The following is a 21,718-nucleotide window of genomic DNA, read 5'->3' on the forward strand; positions in this document are numbered from 1 at the left end:
GACTGTGCGTGCAGTAACAAGGGAGATACGGGCAGAGCTGGCGCACCGCTAATTAGCTTAGCTCAAACGCTGGAAGTGTATAGGTAGTGTTAGCCTGCCTCCACCTAAAGTCGCTAATTAGCTTAGCTCAAACACTGGAAGTGTATGGGTAGTGTTAGCCTGCCTCCACCTAAAGTCGCTAATTAGCTTAGCTCAAACGCTGGAAGTGTATGGGTAGTGTTAGCCTGCCTCCACCTAAAGTCTCTAATTAGCTTAGCTCAAACGCTGGAAGTGTATGGGTAGTGTTAGCCTGCCTCCACCTAAAGTCGCTAAAAGCTTAGCTCAAACGCTGGAAGTGTATGGGTAGTGTTAGCCTGCCTCCACCTAAAGTCGCTAATTAGCTTAGCTCAAACGCTGGAAGTGTATGGGTAGTGTTAGCCTGCCTCCACCTAAAGTCGCTAATTAGCTTAGCTCAAACGCTGGAAGTGTATAGGTAGTGTTAGCCTGCCTCCACCTAAAGTCGCTAATTAGCTTAGCTCAAACACTGGAAGTGTATAGGTAGTGTTAGCCTGCCTCCACCTAAAGTCACTAATTAGCTTAGCTCAAACACTGGAAGTGTGTGGGTAGTGTTAGCCTGCCTCCACCTAAAGTCGCTAATTAGCTTAGCTCAAACACTGGAAGTGTATGGGTAGTGTTAGCCTGCCTCCACCTAAAGTCATCAGAGAAACTCTTCAGCAACTCTAAATGGAAACCGGCGGACTGATCTTCGTCTCAGAGCTGACAAAACTCTTCGGTAAGGCATCTTGAGCGGTCAAATGCCGCTAACGGGACGAGATCGGTCAAAACGGAGGGTTCAAGCAAAGACGCTTTATTTTGGTTCAAGCTAGCTACATCGAGGGTAGGTTAGCTTCCTATTTCAAAGTAAAAGCACTTCTGTATGTAAAGGGCAACGGGTGTTTTATTTTGTGAAAGTAACCGGAAGTGCGTTGGTCACAACGGCTAGCTTGAGTAGCGCCAAATTCATCTGAACAAAATTGTAAACAGCTGGTATTTAGACAAATTAACGACACACTGCTGATCTAAACGGCTACTTTCTCACCTAAACATGTTGAAATGTGGATAAAGTGATATATTTACAGAGTTAGAGCTAAAATGAAATCAGCTTCTGACTGCTGATTTCAGCTCGGGTAGGAGGCAGGCTAACACTACCCAGCTAAGCTAATTACGGGCGCTACGGCTCTATCTCCCTTGTTACTGCACGCACAGTCGAAAGGATGGTGTCTATCTGCTGGTCATGGACTCGGGAGTGAGGCAAGACACGGAAAAAAAAAATGTTGGCGTGTCCCTTTAAATGGGATTATCAGTCACAACGGATGAGGAGACTGAGGAACCCTGTGTGCTCCTGTGTCCGTGTGTGTGTGTGTGTGTGTGTGTGTGTGTGTGTTTAGGTTGGTATGTATCACGACCCTCATGGTGAAGATGGAGGTTCCTCCAAGGAGAACAGGATGATCTTCACCGAGTCGATGCCTCGGAGAGTGGGAAGTTTTTACAGAGGTGAGGAGCACACATCACTATAAACTAGGGGTGTAACGGTACACAAAAGTCACGGTTCGGTACGTACCTCGGTTCAGGGGTCACAGTTCGGTACGGTTTCGGTACAACAGACACTAATTGAATGTAAAACTAAAATCTGTCTTGTGTTATAGAAGTAAAAAGAAAAAAGAATACAAAATAAAACAAGTGCATTAGGAGTGTTATAATGCCATTCATTCATTATAGAGGGAAAAAAACGTGCACTTGACAACTGGCAACTATTATTCGAATTATTAAATTATTATTATTATTAAAAAAATATTATTAAAAAAACAAAACAATAAACTGACATCAATGTTGGTTTACACAGTTAAATTAGACTAGCAGTTACTTTGGTGATGTTTCTGGTCCTGCCTGTGTTCATAAAACATATTAGGCAGCTACACGCACATCCCCCAAAAAACTGAAGACTAGGTGCTGGACCACCAAGAAAGACACAGGTAAGGAAACAGGAGACCGCACACTAGTTAAAAGCTCCCGTGACAGTTTAATGTCACTCACACGTTTCAGGCGTCAGCCCTTCATCAGACAAAATGTGTCTGATTATAATAGTGTGCGGTCTCCTTTTCTCCTCACCTGTCTGTGTTCATGTCAAGAGGCTTAAAAGCTGCGGGATAAGTTGTTGCACACAACTTGTCTTTTTACTTGCACCAGTGATTGACATATCGGGTTGAACATGCGCTACGTGTTTGATACGTTTCTAGCGACGCACCGCGCATCCGTGAAACATCGCCGACGGACTTTGTCCGGTGGACCAGTCGCGCGAGCCGCCGCCGCCGTTTGTTTCATTGAGAAGCCACACGGTGACATGAATGAAGCAGACAGCTCTCCTCCTCTAACTTCACTCTCTCATCACTTCTCTTCTTCGTCTGTTATGACGGCTGCAGGCAGCTTCGAGGCTCATTACCGCCACCTGGATTCGAGTGAGGACTCGACTTTTTTTTTTTTTTTTTTTAATATTCATTCAGACGTATTCGTCGTGTGACTGTGTGCACCGAACCGTGACCCCCGTACCGTGACGGCACGGGACAAATACATATACCGTTACACCCCTACTATAAACCACTTCAAAATGATCAGTTTCTCTGGTTTTACTATTTATAAGTATGTGTTTGAATAAAATGAACACGTTTGTTTTATTGAAAATGACAACTGGTCAAAATAACAAAAAAAAAAGTTTGATTGTTTTTAGACCTCGAATAATGCAAAAGAAAACAAGTTCATATTAATTTTTAAACAACATAACACATTTTATTTTAACTAAAAGTTCGTAAATCTACGACGGAGTATTAGGGCCACATTGACAAATAAAAAAATCACAAACTTCGAGAATAAAGTTGTAAATTTACGATTTTATTCTCGTAAATTTACGACTTTATTCTCGAAGTCTGTGTTTTTTTTTGTTTTGTTTTTCTCAATGTGGCCCTAATACTCTGTCGTACAAATCAACAATTTTTATCCAATTTTTTAAATCACAGCAATGGTTTTTATATATATATATATGTTGTATATACATATACGTATATACACCTTTTATACAGGGGTTCTGTAGATATTTTATCATAAACTAAACTACCAGACAAATTAAACTGACTTTGTGTTGGCACTCAAGGAAAAGTCTGAGCATCATCAAATTTTATTTTCACGCCTCATTCTCAGGAGGGAGTGAACGACTGAATTTAACGACAGTCCAACTGAACGATTGTCGCGACGTCTCGATAAAACACAGAAACGTCTGCTGGTGAAACATTCAGCAGCATTGATCCTCCAGGCAGGGACCAATAACAACCTGCTTTCAGTCTGGAGTAAAGTGGTTTATTGGCCGTCCAAACAGCATAAAACTTCACGACTGGCACGAGTAAAAAAAAAACTAAGAAAAGATACAGCCTCTAATGTAATAAAAAACAAATGAGCAGAAGTCAGAGGGAAAAATATGGCACAGTTAAAGTCTGAGATAAAAGTAAACAGCTCTGTATTTTCTCTGATTAATTAGGCTGTTATGTTCTCAAGTAGCTCCACGTTAATTCGTTAAAAGGCAACAGGAAGTGGATTTAGGTTTAAACAGACTAAAAGTCTAAAGTTAAAGCTATTGACAGCGGAGCAGCTTCTCCCACAGGCTGCTCCAGCTCCGCTGTCGAAGGGACAGATACAGGAAATCTTTCCTGCCACATGCCATCACACTGTAGAACAACAGCTGAAAAACTCTGGTCGTAACTTATTGTCACTACGCACTTTATTCTTCTACACACAGTTACACACATTGCACATTTTCTACTTTGCACTAAAGTCAACGCTGCCAATTTGTTGTTGTATATACTTTTGTACATCACATTTTATTTTATTTGCTGTTGCTATTTTATGTATAGTTTGTTCTTTATATTCTTAGTCTTTATATTCTTACACTATATGTTGTTATCGTCACTGTGTGTCTGTGTGATGCTGCTGCTGCACTGTAATTTCCCAGCTTGGGATCAATAAAGTATATCTATCTATCTATCTATCTATCTATAGAATAATAATAAACTAATAATAATAAACTGTAAATCATTTCCTCTCCCTGTTTGTCTCCAGTCCCGTCACCCAGACCAGATAACTCCTCCTCCTTCCATGACGGCGTCGGTCAGGGTCGTGGGCCGGTCGTACCCGTTGTACCTGGAGATCCTGTTGCCATGGCGAACCACTCCAAACGCCAGACTGCTTTCGACTGGTGAGAGTCCGTCTTAGTTTTGTTGTTTTAGCTGCATGGCGTGATGATGTGTACCTTCAGGCAACGATGCAACTTCTCCTTCTGCACCAGGGAGCAGGAAGTGTGAATCGCTCTCTGCTCTCTCACATCATCAGACAGTTTCTATAACTATTAAACACTTTGTCTACAACTCACATCAGCTGTCGTCACCAGTCGACCCTAGGGGTGTGACGATACACTACATATATGACTGGACCAACAGACTTTTATTTTACCGAGTTGCACATGCATTTTGAAATGTTTTATTGTAACTATTTACATGCATGATGTAAGCATGAGCTTTAAATACATTTCTTCTTCCACAAATTGAAACTAAAACTAAAATTTATAAAAGTTAAAATAAATTAAATAAAATTTAATATTAATTTCTTTTTTTCAAGTGCAAACAATATTATGTGCAGTGTTTCCTCTAGGATTTTTTTAAGCAGTGGCAGCACCGAAACCAAGTCGAGTAGAGTTATAATTGTGTAGTGGAAAGGGGTGCAAAGTAGAGGCTGACATTTTATCGGGATTCCCGCGGGACACGGGATTCCCGCGGGAATCCCGTGATTCGGGAGTCAATTTATTTTGAATCACGTGATCGGGACGTGACGGGAAAAAATGTAAACGGGAGTGAACGGGACCGGGAGTCAAAGCGCGACATTCAAAGAAGCACAAGCCAGGATGGTTTCGCTCAAAACGGTCCAAAAGTTTTAAGTGTGTGGACTGATGCACACTGCACACCCTCAGTGATCACTGTCGTGGCTACGTAGCGGTGTACCTAAATCAACATACCGGTAGGGAAACGTTTTCGGCCAGAGGAGTCAGCTGATGCGGCGGCGTAATCTCCACCTCGCATTAAACAGCTGATGCAGACAAGCAAAAAATAAAGAAAGAAAAAGAGAGAGAGGGAGAGAGAAAGGACGAGGAGGGCGTTCATTATCACTAATTGAAATAACAAAACAAGACGGTAGATGTGTTGACGCCACATCTACCGTCTTGTTTTGTCTGTCATTCAGCCTGCAGTGCGCTGAGGGAGAGAGAGGGGAGGGGGGATCTATGATGACTGTGTTCATAGAAAAAATCGGGAACAGGACGGGATCGGGAGTGATTTATTCGGGATTTGAACGGGACAGGATTTTTTTTTAACTTTGTCACGGGACCGGGACGGGACGGGATTTTTTTTGCGGGAGCGGGACGGGGCGGGATTGAAAAAACACTCCCGTGTCAGCCTCTAGTGCAAAGTAATGGTAACTGGTAGTGGAAACCCTGCTTTACATTTTTTAACATAAAAAAAATAAAATAAAATCTCGCGAGACAGATTTTTAACGCGACAAGAAATATTGTTGAGTTTAATCTCGCGAGTTCTCGTGGGACGAGATCTCGTCACACCCCTAGTCGCACAGGAAACATCCCAGCGACTGAATGACTGAGGTTACATGAAGCAACACACGCTGTCATGTGGCTCGTTGCTTTAGTTGACTTGAATCATTATTATCTGACTTAGAGCTCAAAGTTTAAGTTTAACCTCCCACTTGTGTTCAGGTCGCCACTGACCCATTTTTAGGTTTTTAGTGCATAAAAGTACCACATACATTTGTTTATTGCATCAAGGTTTTTTTTTACTTTGTCAGGAACCTCTATTTAAACAAAATAAAATAAAACATTTTTTTCACAAAATTCTAAAAATGCTCTGGGTAAAATTGTGACATTTGTGTTGTTAGGGTCGGTTTCAACCTGGTAATAACAATAAGAAACAATAATGAGAGTTAAAACTGAAATCATAAGTGCAAAACCAACCTTTTCATGGATAAAGAAGCATAACAACGTAACCAAGAGACGAGAAACAAATGGGATGATAAATAACCGAAACCGACCGAAAAAAAAAAAAAAACGACCCTAACACAAGAGATGGCAGCAGAAAGCTGAAAGAGGAAGGTTAAATTGAAGTCAACGGGTAAACTGACAAAACAGGTAAAAATAAAAACAATTCTACAAAAAAAAGAAAAAAAAGTTTAAAATTTCTAGAAAAAAAAATGGGTAAAATTTCTCCCAAAAAAGTCACAAAATTTCTAGAAAAAAAATGGTAAAGATTTCTCCCAAAAAAGTTTTAAAAAAAACTTCTAGAAAGTGGTAAAATTTCTAGAAAAAAAGGTTGAGATATTTCTAGTAAAAAAAAGTTTTAAAAAAATTCTAAAAAAAAAAAAAAAGTTAAAACATTTCTAGAAAAAAAATGGTAAAATTAAAGAAAAAAAATTCTAGAAAAGGTCATAAAATTTTGAGAAAAAGTTGAAGACCCCCTTGAACCCCGGACCTCACTTTGTGCCTTAATTAAACTGAACGTTGTTATGGGGCGTCGCGTGGCGTAGTGGTTAGAGCGGGGGCCCCATGTATAGAGGCACAGTCCTCGCTGCGGTCGGCCCCGGTTCGAGTCCCGCGTCGGGCGCCATTTGCTGCATGTCATCCCCCCTCTCTCTGCCTCCCCGTTTCCTGTCTGTCTCAACTGTACTATCTATAAAAGGCATAAAAGCCCAAAAAAATATACTTTAAAAAAAAAAAAAAAAACTGAACGTTGTTGGACTGATGAAGGAACGAGGGAGAAGTTTATTGTCACATTTGTGTTTATTATCTGACCAGAAAATCTATTATAGAGGAACTCTGTAGGATTTCCACCTTAACTCTTTAGTATTTCCACCTTAACTCGACTTGTGTGACTTGTATTGACTTGTAACTAGTTCCAGGGAGAATGGAGCGTCCTTTGGCTGAAAACCAACCTTGTAAGATCAGAGCCTCCGACCCGGTGCCCCAGCTCTCGTCTCCATGGCGACGCCGCCACACAAACATAACGCGCTGACCCGTAACCCGTAATCTCTGGTTGATGACAGATAAGACTACACAGATATACACATGGTAATAGTCTACTTTCCAGCCCATAGGGCCCCATTGTGAACCCAGAAATGTTGAGTACCCCAAAGTTTTATGTTAGAAATAGATAGTATGGGTCCCCAGTATTCAGAAACTGCCGGATGCTAACTTATATATATTGGGCAATTAGCATATACATAATTAGCATAAATTAGCATAATTTCCTATATGGGCAATATTTCAACAAAATTGACTTGGCTGATCTGGGTAATACTGGAGTGGTTTTAGGGGTTATTGATGATGCTGAATCCATTTCTGACATTTTCAAAATTCAAAATGGCTGTCTAAACCGGAAGTGACCAGATTTTAACCGCCAGTGGGCCGATTTTGATGGATTTCAAAATCTGGTCACTTCCGGTTTAGACAGCCATTTTGAATTTTGAAAATATCAGAAATGGATTCAGCATCATCAATAACCCCTAAAACCACACTAATATTGCCCAGATCAGCCAAGCAGCTGTTGAAATATTGCCCATATAGGCAATTATGCTAATGTATGCTAATTATGTCAATTATGCTAATTGTTCACTATATACAAGTTAGCATCCGGCAGTTTCTGAATGCTGGGGACCCATACTATACTCAACATTTCCGGGTACTCATTGTTGGCAAGTAGACTATAACATGGTAGATGATAAATAACCTTATCCACTGCTCCATGGATTGATTTCTCACCGGCTTCGTTGTTGGAAACAAATGATGCACATGGAGGAGAGGAGGGTTAGAGACCAGACTAGTGTTTATTTCAGGACCAGAATCTTTTTTTCTTTTCTTTTTTTTCACCATGCATCATGTTTTCTCTTCATGACATTTTCTACTTGGTTGCACAACATGAAGGGAAGTCACAGTCTATAATACTACAGTACAAACCTGAGTCATGTGACCGACTCTCCGTGCAGGACTGCTGCAGAAGCGATGGTCATGAATCCTCCAGAGCCCGCCAAAGAGAAGGAGAAACAAGGCTTCTTCAGAGCCATTAAAAAGAAAAAGAAGAAGACACAAATAGTAAGATCACACAACAAGTCGTCACCCGTCATCTCATCTTCCAGAGCATCTAGAAACACTCACCGTGTCTTAGTATCAGAGCATGTAGTAGACGACGATGATGGTGATGATTCTCCTTCTGGTGTTTTACATTCAACAGCTGCTGATATTAATCATAAACATGCTAAAGGGTAACTCTAATGTAACTAATAATAAAAATAACACCTTCATCTTCATGGTTCATTTAAAGGGATACGCCAACATTTTTTTTTCCGTGTCTTGCCTCACTCCCGAGTCCATGACCAGCAGATAGACACCATCCTTTCCACTGTGCGTGCAGTAACAAGGGAGATAGAGCCGTATCGCCCATAATTAGCTTAGCTCAAAGCTGGAAGTGTATGGGTAGTGTTAGCCTGCCTCCACCTAAAGTCGCTAATTAGCTTAGCTCAAACACTGGAAGTGTATGGGTAGTGTTAGCCTGCCTCCACCTAAAGTCGCTAATTAGCTTAGCTCAAACACTGGAAGTGTATGGGTAGTGTTAGCCTGCCTCCTACCTGAGCTGAAATCAGCAGTCAGAAGCTGATTTCATTTTAGCTCTAAACTCTGTAAATATATCACTTTATCCACATTTCAAACATGTTTAGGCGAGAAAGTAGCCGTTTAGATCAGCAGTGTGTCGTTCATTTGTCTAAATACCAGCTGTTTACAATTTTGTTCGGACGAATTCGGCGCTACTCAAGCTAGCCGTTGTGACCAACACACTTCCGGTTACTTTCACAAAATAAAACACCCGTTGCCCTTTACATACAGAAAACCATGACGATAGAATTTGTGCTTTTACTTTGAAATAGGAAGCTAACCTACCCTCGATGTAGCTAGCTTGAACCAAAATAAAGCGTCTCTGCTTGAATTGCTAATTGCTCATTGCTAATTAGCGACTTTAGGTGGAGGCAGGCTAACACTACCCATACACTTCCAGTGTTTGAGCTAAGCTAATTAGTGACTTTAGGTGGGGGCAGGCTAACACTACCCATACACTTCCAGTGTTTGAGCTAAGCTAATTAGCGACTTTAGGTGGAGGTAGGCTAACACTACCCATACACTTCCAGTGTTTGAGCTAAGCTAATTAGTGACTTTAGGTGGGGGCAGGCTAACACTACCCATACACTTCCAGTGTTTGAGCTAAGCTAATTAGCGACTTTAGGTGGAGGCAGGCTAACACTACCTATACACTTCCAGTGTTTGAGCTAAGCTAATTAGCGACTTTAGGTGGAGGCAGGCTAACACTACCCATACACTTCCAGCGTTTGAGCTAAGCTACTTACGGGCGATACGGCTCTATCTCCCTTGTTACTGCACGCACAGTCGAAAGGATGGTGTCTATCTGCTGGTCATGGACTCGGGAGTGAGGCAAGACACAAAAAAAACAATGTTGGCGTATCCCTTTAAGATGTGTTCCCTGTTTATTTAACAGTCTTCTTCTTCTTCTTCTTGTATCTACTGTGAAGTGTTTTTCTTGAACCAGCGGAGGTTTGCAGGTTTGCAGCAGCAGTTGTTGTTGTGTTCTCCTGTGTGTTCAGAGTTGTGGCTGTGCATCTTTTTTTTTGCTCCGCAGACGGACGTGGAGGACGGGAGAAACCCGAGTATCAGGAAAAGTCTTTTCCCCCTCTTTAGCTCTAAGAATAGCTTAAAGCACAACGCAGCAGTCAAAGTCCTGCCTGTAGTGGCGTCGCCCATGGTACAACACCAGCAACCCGCGCCCTACCCGGCCTCACCAGTAATCTAACCTCTAACACGGCTGCATGTCCACGCACTCTGCACTCACACACACACACACACACACACACCACCAGCTGCTTTGAAATCCTCACCCAGCGCCGTCATTGACTCATTGATCGATCGATTGATTGATTGATCGACTGAGACACTGGAAGGATTTCAAATACAGCTCTGGAAAAAAAATAAAGAGACCACTTTCACAAATGTTTCTTAAAAGCATCTCTACATGTACGACAGTCATTCTTTTCTTTTCTTTTTTAAACACCAACACAAACACAACTCCTTCTCCTTAATGAGACTCTGATGAGGTCATGACCCACAAAAACTGATTTATAAACTCTTCCTGAGTTAAAATATTCTTGCTGTGTTGTTAAGGAATAAATATGAACATGTTTTCTTTGCATTATTATTATTATTATTCAAGGTCTGAAAAGACTTGATTTTTTTGTTATTTAGACTAGTTTAGTCATTTTCAGCCTATAAAAGCTCTAAATGACATTTTTTTTTTTTTTCAATTTTGGGAGAAATGTCGGTAGTTGATAGAATAAAACAAACAAAAAAAAAATTTAATTATACTCAAACACATACCTATAAATAGTAAAACTAGAGAAACTGATCATTTTGGGAGTGGTCTCTTAATTTTTTCCAGAGCTGTAGGTCTGATGAGTCTGATAAGTGCACGCTGTGTGTGTGTGCGTTCATTCAATCTGTCTTGCTGTGATGTAACGTCCGTCCGATCCAGTCGCCTCCATGCTGCATCGATGCTCATCCTGTTTTTAAATGAATCACCGTGTCACATGAAGGTCAACACATTCATCAACACACAAACCAACACACACGCACCTTGTGATGCATAATAAGACCAAAGTTTATAACATTTCTACCTGTACATTGAAGAGGAAGCTACAACTGCTTATACTTTCCCAACTCCCCCCCAGGTCCAATGAAAGGTCACTGGGGGCTGATCTTTGGCGAGGAGGTGTATCTTTGGGTAAACTCTGGATGTCCCGAATTTCAGAATGAAAGTCCATTTTTTGGATGTGTAATGCATTTTACAGTAACAACATCCATGACCCTTCGCTGGACAACAGTGTCCAACTCCGCCTATGGGTTTTTTAATGTATTTTAAGGTAAAAAAAATAATGTAACTAACAGGTATCACCATGAAACTTCCCAAGTTTATCACTCACATTAAGACAAATATTTTTTTGTATTACAAGTTTTGGCAAATTTTATGTTTACATATGTAAATGAGGCAATATCTAATGAAATATGCGCTAATTTGCATATATTTCCAGAACCGAAATCTGAACAATGGATAAAGCCACTTTCAAAATTCTTGTTTTATTTTGTTGGCATATTAGAGTCAGAAGTTTTCACAGAGGGGATTTTGGATATCTCTTTTTATCACTCTGTAAATGAGAAAATACTGTCACCAGCCCCCCAAAAAAATCAAATTTCGCCCTGATTTTTGGAATAAAATGTTGTATGAATGATCTATCATTGTAAAAACCTTTAGAATTATAGACAGGAATAAAAAATAATAAAATAAAAACATAGTAATAGAGAAATCATGTGTTTTTGCAGCTAAAACAACAATGTCTACATTTTGTCCAGGGGTCATGGATGTGGTAAAAATTGAGGGAGCATCTGACGGTTAATTAATCAATTAATTAATTTCTCCCAAGTCATTGTCAATACAACAGCACTTTACCAGTGTTAATGTTAAATTTAACTTGTGTTTTAATCTGTAATTTACAACTGCACCTGTGTTTATTTATTCATGGTACTTATTGTATTATTGACTGTATTTGTATCATTGCATGTTTTATTGTATTCAGTATGTTATTCTATTCTAAAGCCTGACCAGAGACAAAGACTGACCATTAGCTGAAGCTGGACGTCTTATATGCATCACATGTTCACATGTTCACATTTCCTGTGGCATGTTGTACGTATCATCCCTGTTAAATTAACATTAAAATAAATACATAAATCTCATCTTAGCTTAGTTTAGCACAACTTCTACACACAGTTAGATCAGTTAAAGATGATTAAAAATCCATGTAGCAGCAGCTCTGTAGCACTTTATCTGGTTAACTCATTATATTAAAAATAGAATTTAAAGAGGAACTAAGCAGGATTTCTCCCGTGGCTATGCTACATTTTTACCTTAATTAAAAAGCTCCAGAGTAATTGTGATCGTTAACTACATGACTTGTGACTTGTTACCGTGTACTTCATTATTTATTATTATGGATCTTTCATTGAGTCTGTTTATCAGACAACATGAAGATGTCAAATTAATTTAATTGTTAATTTTTGATCAAAAAATAATAATAATAATAATTTTATTTATATTTTTACAAGTGCTCAAAGACACTTACATAAGAGAAATTATAACAGTGCATCCTGACATACAGCGAGCGAGTATTTTCTATTGGTTCAGAATCCAAACCAATCAAATTATCGAGGGATGTAAACAAACTTCTGGTGCTATTTTTAGATCCCTGACATTTCTTGTTTGCCGTTTTTGACATCTTGGAGTATTTTTTATTTTTATTTTATTTCTCTCATATTCTCCTCTCTCTGATAACTAGCTTGTCAACAGGAAGCAGCGTGAACTTTTCAACCAATAAGAAGCGTTTAGGGGCGGGACACCGCCGCGAGATAGCAAAATGTCGTCCAGATAGAGACAGAGCAAGCAGCGAGTTTTTCAGGGTTGGGCGACATCGCTCACGTCGCTGTCGCATCGCTCTACAGTACACTGCAAAAACTCAAAATCTTACCAAGAATATTTTGTCTTATCTCTAGTCAAAATGTCATTTCTAGTCAAAACAAATCTCATTACACTTAAAATAAAACTCATCACATTTAAAAAAGTAGCTTGTTTTTAGACACTTTTTTACTTTTTTCAAGCAGATTTTCACTTGAAATAAGTAGAAAAATCTGATAGTGGAGCAAGTTTTTCTTTCTTATTACGAGCACAAAAAACTTGCTTTCACTGGCAGATTTTTCTACTTATTTCAAGTGAAAATTTGTTTTAAACAAGTGAAAATGATCTAAAAACAAGTTACAGTTTAGGTGATGAGTCTTATTTTAAGTGGAAAGAGATTAGTTTTGACTAGAAATGAGACATTTTGACAAGAAATAAGACAAATATTCTTGGAAAGATTTTGAGTTTTTGCAGTGTATGTCAGGGCGCGGTGTAATACAGAAACAATGTAATGCAATATCAAAAATAAATAGAATGAAATTAAATAGATCAATGAGCAACAGACTGATTATGAGACTGATTATTAGTGTTGTAGTTTCAGGCTGGAGACTCGTTATGACGTCATCATCACTAACCACCATCACCACCTCCTTGTGTTTTGTGTGGGGCTGCACGCGGGTGCATGGAGATCCAGGACTTTCCATCTGAGCTGATGTGATGAACATGAACCTTTACTGTAACAGAGTAAATATATTAAATAATAATAATAATGAATTAACTTCCTGTGTTTTGTGTTTCTGCACCGTCAGGTCAGCGGCATCGGGCAGGAACACCTGTCGCTGCAGCGGAGCTCCAAGTCCTCGTCGCACCACGGCAGCCGCAGGAAAAACCGCGAGAGATCCCGGGACCGAGACCGAGAGAGGGAGCAGAGTCGGGACCGGGACCGCGACCGGGAGAGAGAGAGGGAGCGGGAGAGGGAAAGAGAGAGGGAGAGGGAGCGGGAGAGGGAGAGAGGGAGGGAGAGAGAGAGAGTCAACGACTGGCCACAGGAGAAACCGGTCGACTCCCACTCACAGGTTCGTGTCTGTTTATCCTTTAGGTAAATAAATATGTGATTTCAGAAGTCGCTGTGAACTGATCATTAATACACGTATTGGGTGAGTTTTACACCGTCTTCCTGTGGGATTTTCATAATAAAAGCCCAATATAAGAAACTAATGGAGATATGTTCACTGAAAGGCTCAGAGGAGGGCCATGATTTAAAGGGATAGGCCATCTTTTTTTTTTTCATGCCTTGCCTCACTCCCGAGTCCATGACCAGCAGATAGACACCATCCTTTCGACTGTGCGTGAAGTAACAAGGGAGATAGAGTCGTATCGCCCGTAATTAGCTTAGCTCAAACACTGGAAGTGTATGGGTAGTGTTAGCCTGCCTCCACCTAAAGTCGCTAATTAGCTTAGCTCAAACACTGGAAGTGTATAGGTAGTGTTAGCCTGCCTCCACCTAGAGTCGCTTAGCTCAAACACTGGAAGTGTATGGGTAGTGTTAGCCTGCCTCCTACCCGAGCTGAAATCAGCAGTCAGAAGCTGATTTCATTTTAGCTCTAAACTCTGTAAATATATCACTTTATCCACATTTCAAACATGTTTAGGAGAGAAAGTAGCCGTTTAGATCAGCAGTGTGTCGTTAATTTGTCTAAATACCAGCTGTTTACTATTTTGTTCTGACGAATTCGGCGCTACTCAAGCTAGCCGTTGTGACCAACGCACTTCCTGTTACTTTCACAAAATAAAACACCCGTTGCCCTTTACATACAGAAAACCATGACGATAGAATTTGTGCTTTTACTTTGAAACAGGAAGCTAACCTACCCTCGATGTAGCTAGCTTGAACCAAAATAAAGCGTCTTTGCTTGAACCCTCCGTTTTGACCGATCTGGTCCCGTTAGCGGCATTTGACCGCTCAAGATGCCTTACCGGAGAGTTTTGTCAGCTCTGAGACCAAGATCGGCCCGCCGGTTTCCGTTTAGAGTTGCTGAAGAGTTTCTCTGATGACTTTAGGTGGAGGCAGGCTAACACTACCCATACACTTCCAGCGTTTGAGCTAAGCTAATTAGCGACTTTAGGTGGAGGCAGGCTAACACTACCTATACACTTCCAGTGTTTGAGCTAAGCTAATTACGGGCGATACGGCTCTATCTCCCTTGTTACTGCACGCACAGTCGAAAGGATGGTGTCTATCTGCTGGTCATGGACTTGGGAGTGAGGCAAGACACGAAAAAAAAAAATGTTGGTGTATCCCTTTAATGAAGTCAGAAATCAGAGTTTTCCTCTGCTGCAGCTTCAGACCCGTCGCTGTGACGTTGTGTTGTAAAACCTGTTGGTATTTCCTCTTCTCCTCCCGTCAGAGCCAACCGCTGAAGTCGCTCCGCCGGCTGCTGCACCTCTCGCCGTCGTCGTCCAATCAGGGGCCTCCTCCTCCTCCTCCTCCAGACCTGCGCTTCCAGCCCCCGCTCCCCCCCACCGCCCAGCAGCAGCAGCAGCCGAGCTCCAAACCGGGCGTCGTCTACCCCGACCCCCGCAGCCATGGCGACGCCCGAAGCCACGCCGCCGCAGCGGCTCAGGCCAAGAGCCGCAAGCCGAGCTACCCGCTGCCGGGGCAGATCGAGTCCAGCTGGCACGTGTCGGCGCTGCAGCGAGCCAACGAGGGCGCACAGTTCACCCCCGAGCAGCTGGGAATCAAACCGGGACAGAACGGACCCACGTTCACCCGGGCGTCGCGCAGCAGGATGCCGAACCTCAACGACCTGAAGGAAACGGCGCTCTGAAGACACAACAGACAGAATCCTGACGCTCCGACTGTGGTTCAACGTTTACATGAAAGTCTCTTTCACTCAGAAACACACCGACACCGACTCACACTCACACACAGACAGACAGGAAGCGGTCCGATCCGGTCCGGTCCGATCCGGTCCGGTCCGGTCCGATCCGGTTCCGGTGTTATGCCGAGAAGTGCCTGCTTGCCGAGAACTGCACGCCGCACAACAAATGTGGAACTGGATCATTCATTACGGGGGACGGGGATGCAGTGTTCGGCACAGCAGTTTTTGGACCTGCCGAGATTTGCATCCCCTAGCTGTTTTAGCCAGTTGCACTACTTGCTACATGTATGAAATGCATGTTCATATGTATAAACACCTAAACCGTACACTGGGTCTCATTCATGAAACGTGAGCAGCATGGATTTGTGTGTAAACCCTGAGCAGCGCAAATTTACGTGGATTTCCGCATTCATCAATCTTTTAGTGCTAATTTTTTCGTAGCTACTCACAAAATCTACACCTGCTCCGGACTGTGTGTAGCGCTTGTGTAAATGTAGGAATGCAAATAAATACTGCTTGTCACTGTTGAAAATTACAATTTTAATCCGTATTACTCTCTCTCATGTTCAAAATACGCCGATGCCTTTGAAACACGTAATTTAAACATGACAAACAATTAGAAATATTTGGAGAGAGAGACGTTTTAGGGATCGGACGCACAAACACGTCAAGGATCCATCTAATGGTGATAATAATCTGATATAAAACCGGAAAACACTTTTTTGTGTTGCAACACTCTCGGTGGACGCACACTTCACCGTGCGCAGCAGCGCAGTCGGCACTGGTTTGGATGGAGCTGTGACAGACGGCTGGTGCTTCTGTAACAATATAACCTACCTATATAACTTCATGTGTTGATACAACCATGCTCCTATACAGCTGAGGCTGTGAAGAGCCTCCTCCTCCCGTCGCTGCTGTAGCTCTGTAGTTGTGTGTGTTTTTTTTTTCATGTTTCATATTGAACTATTCTGTCTTTACTTCTTAAACGGTTCTTTAATCAACGAAGGATAGGCCCACTTAATTCACTAAATCTGTTTCTTCCCTCCAGCCTTTGACCTGTCCCAGTCACACCACCACTAACAGAAGAGAATTAAATATTTTTTCTGGACTCCACTTCACCCAAAATGACTTTGATCCGTGATCTCTCTTTTTCTCTCTCTCTCTCCCTCTTTCCTCGTTTGCGTCATGGCCGCAGGTGAGCAGGATGCACCTACCTCCTAATATGGTGGTCAGGATCTCCTTATATGGCTATTCATGTATGGAGATCTATGCTAATTGCTGACCACCGGGGGCGTGTTGTTAGTTTACGATGGGTTGGGATTCATCATCTTACACACGTGTTTACGATCAAATCTGAGTTTCCCGCACCGTTCATGAATCCGGAGTAGAGTTTTAGTAGAGTGAGCTTTTATGTGCAAATCAACACACAGATTTACTCACGTTTCATGAATGAGACCCATTGTATTTAGGGGTGTTTATGCATATGAACATTAATTGCGTAGCAGTGTATTTGGCTAAAACAGCCAGGGGATGCAAATCTCGGCAGGTCCAAAAACTGCTGTGCTGAATACTGCATCCCCGTCCCCGTAATGATTGATCCAGTTCCACATTTGTTGTGCGGCTTGCAGATCTCGGCAAGCAGGCACTTCTCGGCATAACACCGGTCCGGTTGTACATTACCGTGTCTGTGCTGAACCGGGTGAGGACGTCGGGGGGCTCGGCGGTCGGTGGAGACTCTGTGGCGTCTCTGCTGCCATCTGCTGCTCACAGGACGCTACTGCAGCACACGGGACCGTCGCCGTGGACTACTGTATGAACTCCAAATGTTTTTCAAGCTCTGATATTTGATAAGAACAAACAAACAAACAAAAAAAAAGATTTATATCAACATTATTTATTAAATATTTATTTATTGTTTTAAATTCAAGGATATAAGCTATAAATGACACAGTATGTAGGCTATATGGAAATATTATAAGGTAATATAGAATTAATGTGTAATTGCAAGAGCTTTAGTTTCGACACAAAGAAATGCATAGATATTTATGTGTTGATAATACAAATATGTCACAAGGAATATTTAATAATGGTGAATGTCCTTTTTTTTTTGTTTTTTTTGTTCAATTTGATATGTTATTATTAACAGATTTCACATTTATCACGTTATACTTTGACCCTTTTCTCTGTTGGTTTCATCAAAATGTAAAGAAACATTCATGGATATTTTGCCCCAAAGTGAAAAAAAAAGACATGTCGTAGAAAATCTGCTCATCCCGGACGAGCCCCCAATTTATGTTACGACCCCAAACAACCACTACGTATGTTCACGGGAAGGCAACATAAGTGCAGAGACAGGAGTTGTTTGTAGTGGTTGTTTGGGGTCGTAACAAGATGTGAGGTTCAGTGACCAGTCGTAGCAGAACCAGAAGCAGAGTGAGACTGATGGACTGAATGAGCCTCGTCATTTCAGCCTCTCACCTGTTTCCTATCAGTGATCAGTGGCTTCCAGCTTCGCGCTGCCGTGTTGGTTTCGTCTCTTCAGCCTTAACAGCCGGTTCTCACCAGGTCGACCGTCTGGCAGGAGAGCAACGAGAAGCATTACCTCACCTACAACCTTTAAGATCATGAAGGACACGTCTGGTTTTATGTTGTTGAGGGAACTTATTGCCTCAAAACCTTCTCTGTCCAAAACTGGGATGAAAAAAAAAGAACAAAAAACACATCAGTGAGTTTATTTTGAGTAAATACTCAGAGGTCTAAAATAAACCCAGACAAAAACTATATCTAACAAGATCCAGGTGTTGGAGGAAATTATTTAGACTTTTTATATCAATACATATAATAAAATGGACAAAGTTACCTGAGTTTGGACTGAGAGGCAGGAAGTTAAAGGATAATTACCATTTTTTTTACAATCTGGACCTTATTTCTAGCATGAAATACGGTCATTTCCTCACCCAGATAACTTTGGTGTCATTACAAGTGGTTGTGATGAAATGAGCTCCAGCCGAGAGCCGCGTATATCCGTATAATGGAGTCTACAGGGCAGCAGAATGCAGCCTCTAAATAACACATTATCTGCAGAGAAACTCCTTCATTTCACCAATATTTAGTTCTGATAGGCTAGTGCTATTCCCCTCTGAGTCCGGGGTTAGCTGTTATCAATCCATGATGTCATCTCTGAGCGCTGTGCAGCGCTGCTTGTTGCTACCGCTAATGCTACGGTTCGTAGAGATGACATCATCCAGGTCAGAGGTCAGTAGGTCAACCTACAGACCCCGCATGTTGATAACAGCTAACCCCGGACTCAGAGGGGAATAGCACTAGCCTATCAGAACTAAATATTGGTGAAATGAAGGAGTTTCTCTGCAGATAATGTGTTATTTAGAGGCTGCATTCTGCTGCCCTGTAGACTCCATTATACGGATATACGCGCCTCTCGGCTGGAGCTCATTTCATCACAACCTCTTGTAATGACACCAAAGTTATCTGGGGGAGGAAATGATAAGATTATATGCTAGAAATAAGGTCCAGATTGTAAAAAAAAAAAAAACGGAAATTACCCTTTAAGATGCCTTCACTGAAGTAAAAGTACAAATACAAGAATCTAGAAGTGGAACCGTTAAAATATGCTCACAGGAGTTTTAACGTGTTATTAGATAAATTTACTTTTAGTTTGAAAGTGAAAGTTTGTGTTCTGCAGAAAAACAACCGACTTCACTGTTTTTATTGATGAACAATGCGTCAGTTCAGCCAGTTTCATCTGAAGCTGCTTTATGGGATGTCAGAGTGTTTAAATACAAACCACTCACAGACTCTGATTAACAGTTAACTGGCCAACTCCTGCTGTAAAATGAATGAAGTGAATAGAAATATAAAATCCTTCAGCTTTAGTAAATGTGTTGGTTTAAGGTTTTAAATGGAACTTTTAACAATGAGACAAATATGAAATAACACCAGACGTGTCCTTTAACGTGTGTTTACATTTTCTGTGTGCGTGCGTGTGTTTGTGTGTGTGTGTACATTTTAAAAGCATGTGTTCTCAGAGTTTTTTGTAAATGCCTTTTTGTAAATCTGAATGATTTGGTTTTTTCATTACAACGACGTTTCTTTCCGACATTGCAACAACAACAGTCACGATCAGGGATGATTTTACTCGACTCAGTTGTTCATACGAAGCATTTAGCTGTTGTCTGCTGATGATTTAAAACACACAACTAAACTGAGTTCTGTAGAACTAAAACACTATTTGTGGCCTAGACAAAGTCGACTACGTAGTTTTTTCTTCCAGTATCCTGACGGACGGATGCAGCTGTGCAACACGACATCACAACATCTGGACTGAAGAGAGAATCTGGTTTTGGAAAAGTTTTGTTTTTGTTTCTGTTTCTGTGGAAAAAGGATGAAAAGAAAAAGAAAAACAACAACTACTACTAATAATAATGAACCAATTGACTTTGTGGCTGATTGAAAGCAATAATGTTGAGAGGAAGAAGAAGTCGGATCAGTGGGCGGTTGAAACCGGAGTCAGAAGAAGCACAGAGAAGGAAACTGTGGTTAAAGGGATACGCCAACATTTTTTTTTTTTACGTGTCTTGCCTCACTCCCGAGTCCCTGACCAGCAGATAGACACCATCCTTTCCACTGTGCGTGCAGTAACAAGGGAGATAGAGCCTAACGCCGTAATTAGCTTAGCTCAAACACTGGAAGTGTATAGGTAGTGTTAGCCTGCCTCCACCTAAAGTCGCTAATTAGCTTAGCTCAAACGCTGGAAGTGTATGGGTAGTGTTAGCCTGCCTCCACCTAAAGTCGCTAATTAGCTTAGCTCAAACACTGGAAGTGTATGGGTAGTGTTAGCCTGCCTCCACCTAAAGTCGCTAATTAGCTTAACTCAAACGCTGGAAGTGTATGGGTAGTGTTAGCCTGCCTCCACCTAAAGTCGCTAATTAGCTTAGCTCAAACGCTGGAAGTGTATGGGTAGTGTTAGCCTGCCTCCACCTAAAGTCGCTAATTAGCTTAGCTCAAACGCTGGAAGTGTATGGGTAGTGTTAGCCTACCTCCACCTAAAGTCGCTAATTAGCTTAGCTCAAACACTGGAAGTGTATGGGTAGTGTTAGCCTACCTCCACCTAAAGTCGCTAATTAGCTTAGCTCAAACACTGGAAGTGTATGGGTAGTGTTAGCCTGCCTCCACCTAAAGTCGCTAATTAGCTTAGCTCAAACACTGGAAGTGTATGGGTAGTGTTAGCCTGTCTCCACCTAAAGTCGCTAATTAGCTTAGCTCAAACACTGGAAGTGTATGGGTAGTGTTAGCCTGCCTCCACCTAAAGTCGCTAATTAGCTTAGCTCAAACGCTGGAAGTGTATGGGTAGTATTAGCCTACCTCCACCTAAAGTCGCTAATTAGCTTAGCTCAAACACTGGAAGTGTATGGGTAGTGTTAGCCTACCTCCACCTAAAGTCGCTAATTAGCTTAGCTCAAACACTGGAAGTGTATGGGTAGTGTTAGCCTGCCTCCACCTAAAGTCATCAGAGAAACTCTTCAGCAACTCTAAAGGGAAACCGGCGGCCGATCTTCGTCTCAGAGCTGACAAAACTCTCCGGTAAGGCATCTTGAGCGGTCAAATGCCGCTAACGGGACCAGATCGGTCAAAACGGGCGCATGACGTCTGTCCGACTACCCATTTCTCCGACTCCGACCATACATTTCTTTATTTTTGCGTCATCAGTCCGACCTCCCACTTCTCCGACTTAAGTAGCCCTAACCCTTAACCTTACCCTAAACCTAACCTCAACACTGTAGAATGGGTAGTCGGAGAAATGAGCCGTTGGACTTGTGGGCAGTCGGACTGACGTATGCTCCCCGGTCAAAACGGAGGGTTCAAGCAAAGACGCTTTATTTTGGTTCAAGCTAGCTACATCGAGGGTAGGTTAGCTTCCTATTTCAAAGTAAAAGCACAAATTCTATCGTCATGGTTTTCTGTATGTAAAGGGCAACGGGTGTTTTATTTTGTGAAAGTAACCGGAAGTGTGTTGGTCACAACGGCTAGCTTGAGTAGCGCCGAATTCGTCCAAACAAAATAGTAAACAGCTGGTATTTAGACAAATTAACGACACACTGCTGATCTAAACGGCTA

The 21,718-nt window shown here is 41.7% G+C and overlaps 1 protein-coding gene across 1 annotated transcript in view; it reads left to right on the forward strand.

Annotated features, from left to right (window-relative positions):
- cdkl5 (cyclin dependent kinase like 5) overlaps positions 1-15,530 on the forward strand; it is an 81,855-nt gene extending 66,325 nt beyond the window's left edge. The window contains exons 16-21 of the mRNA XM_085805190.1: positions 1,428-1,533; positions 4,144-4,279; positions 8,122-8,227; positions 9,822-9,983; positions 13,511-13,777; positions 15,110-15,530. Of these exons, the coding sequence (XP_085661316.1) occupies positions 1,428-1,533; positions 4,144-4,279; positions 8,122-8,227; positions 9,822-9,983; positions 13,511-13,777; positions 15,110-15,529 (1,197 nt within the window). The 3' untranslated portion in view covers position 15,530. The remainder of the gene's footprint in view (positions 1-1,427; positions 1,534-4,143; positions 4,280-8,121; positions 8,228-9,821; positions 9,984-13,510; positions 13,778-15,109) is intronic.
- Positions 15,531-21,718: the final 6,188 nt, after the last annotated feature.

Source organism: Trachurus japonicus, chromosome 3, assembly GCF_045865225.1.
Source record: "Trachurus japonicus isolate A0001 chromosome 3, Traja_1.0".
Taxonomy (NCBI): domain Eukaryota; kingdom Metazoa; phylum Chordata; class Actinopteri; order Carangiformes; family Carangidae; genus Trachurus; species Trachurus japonicus.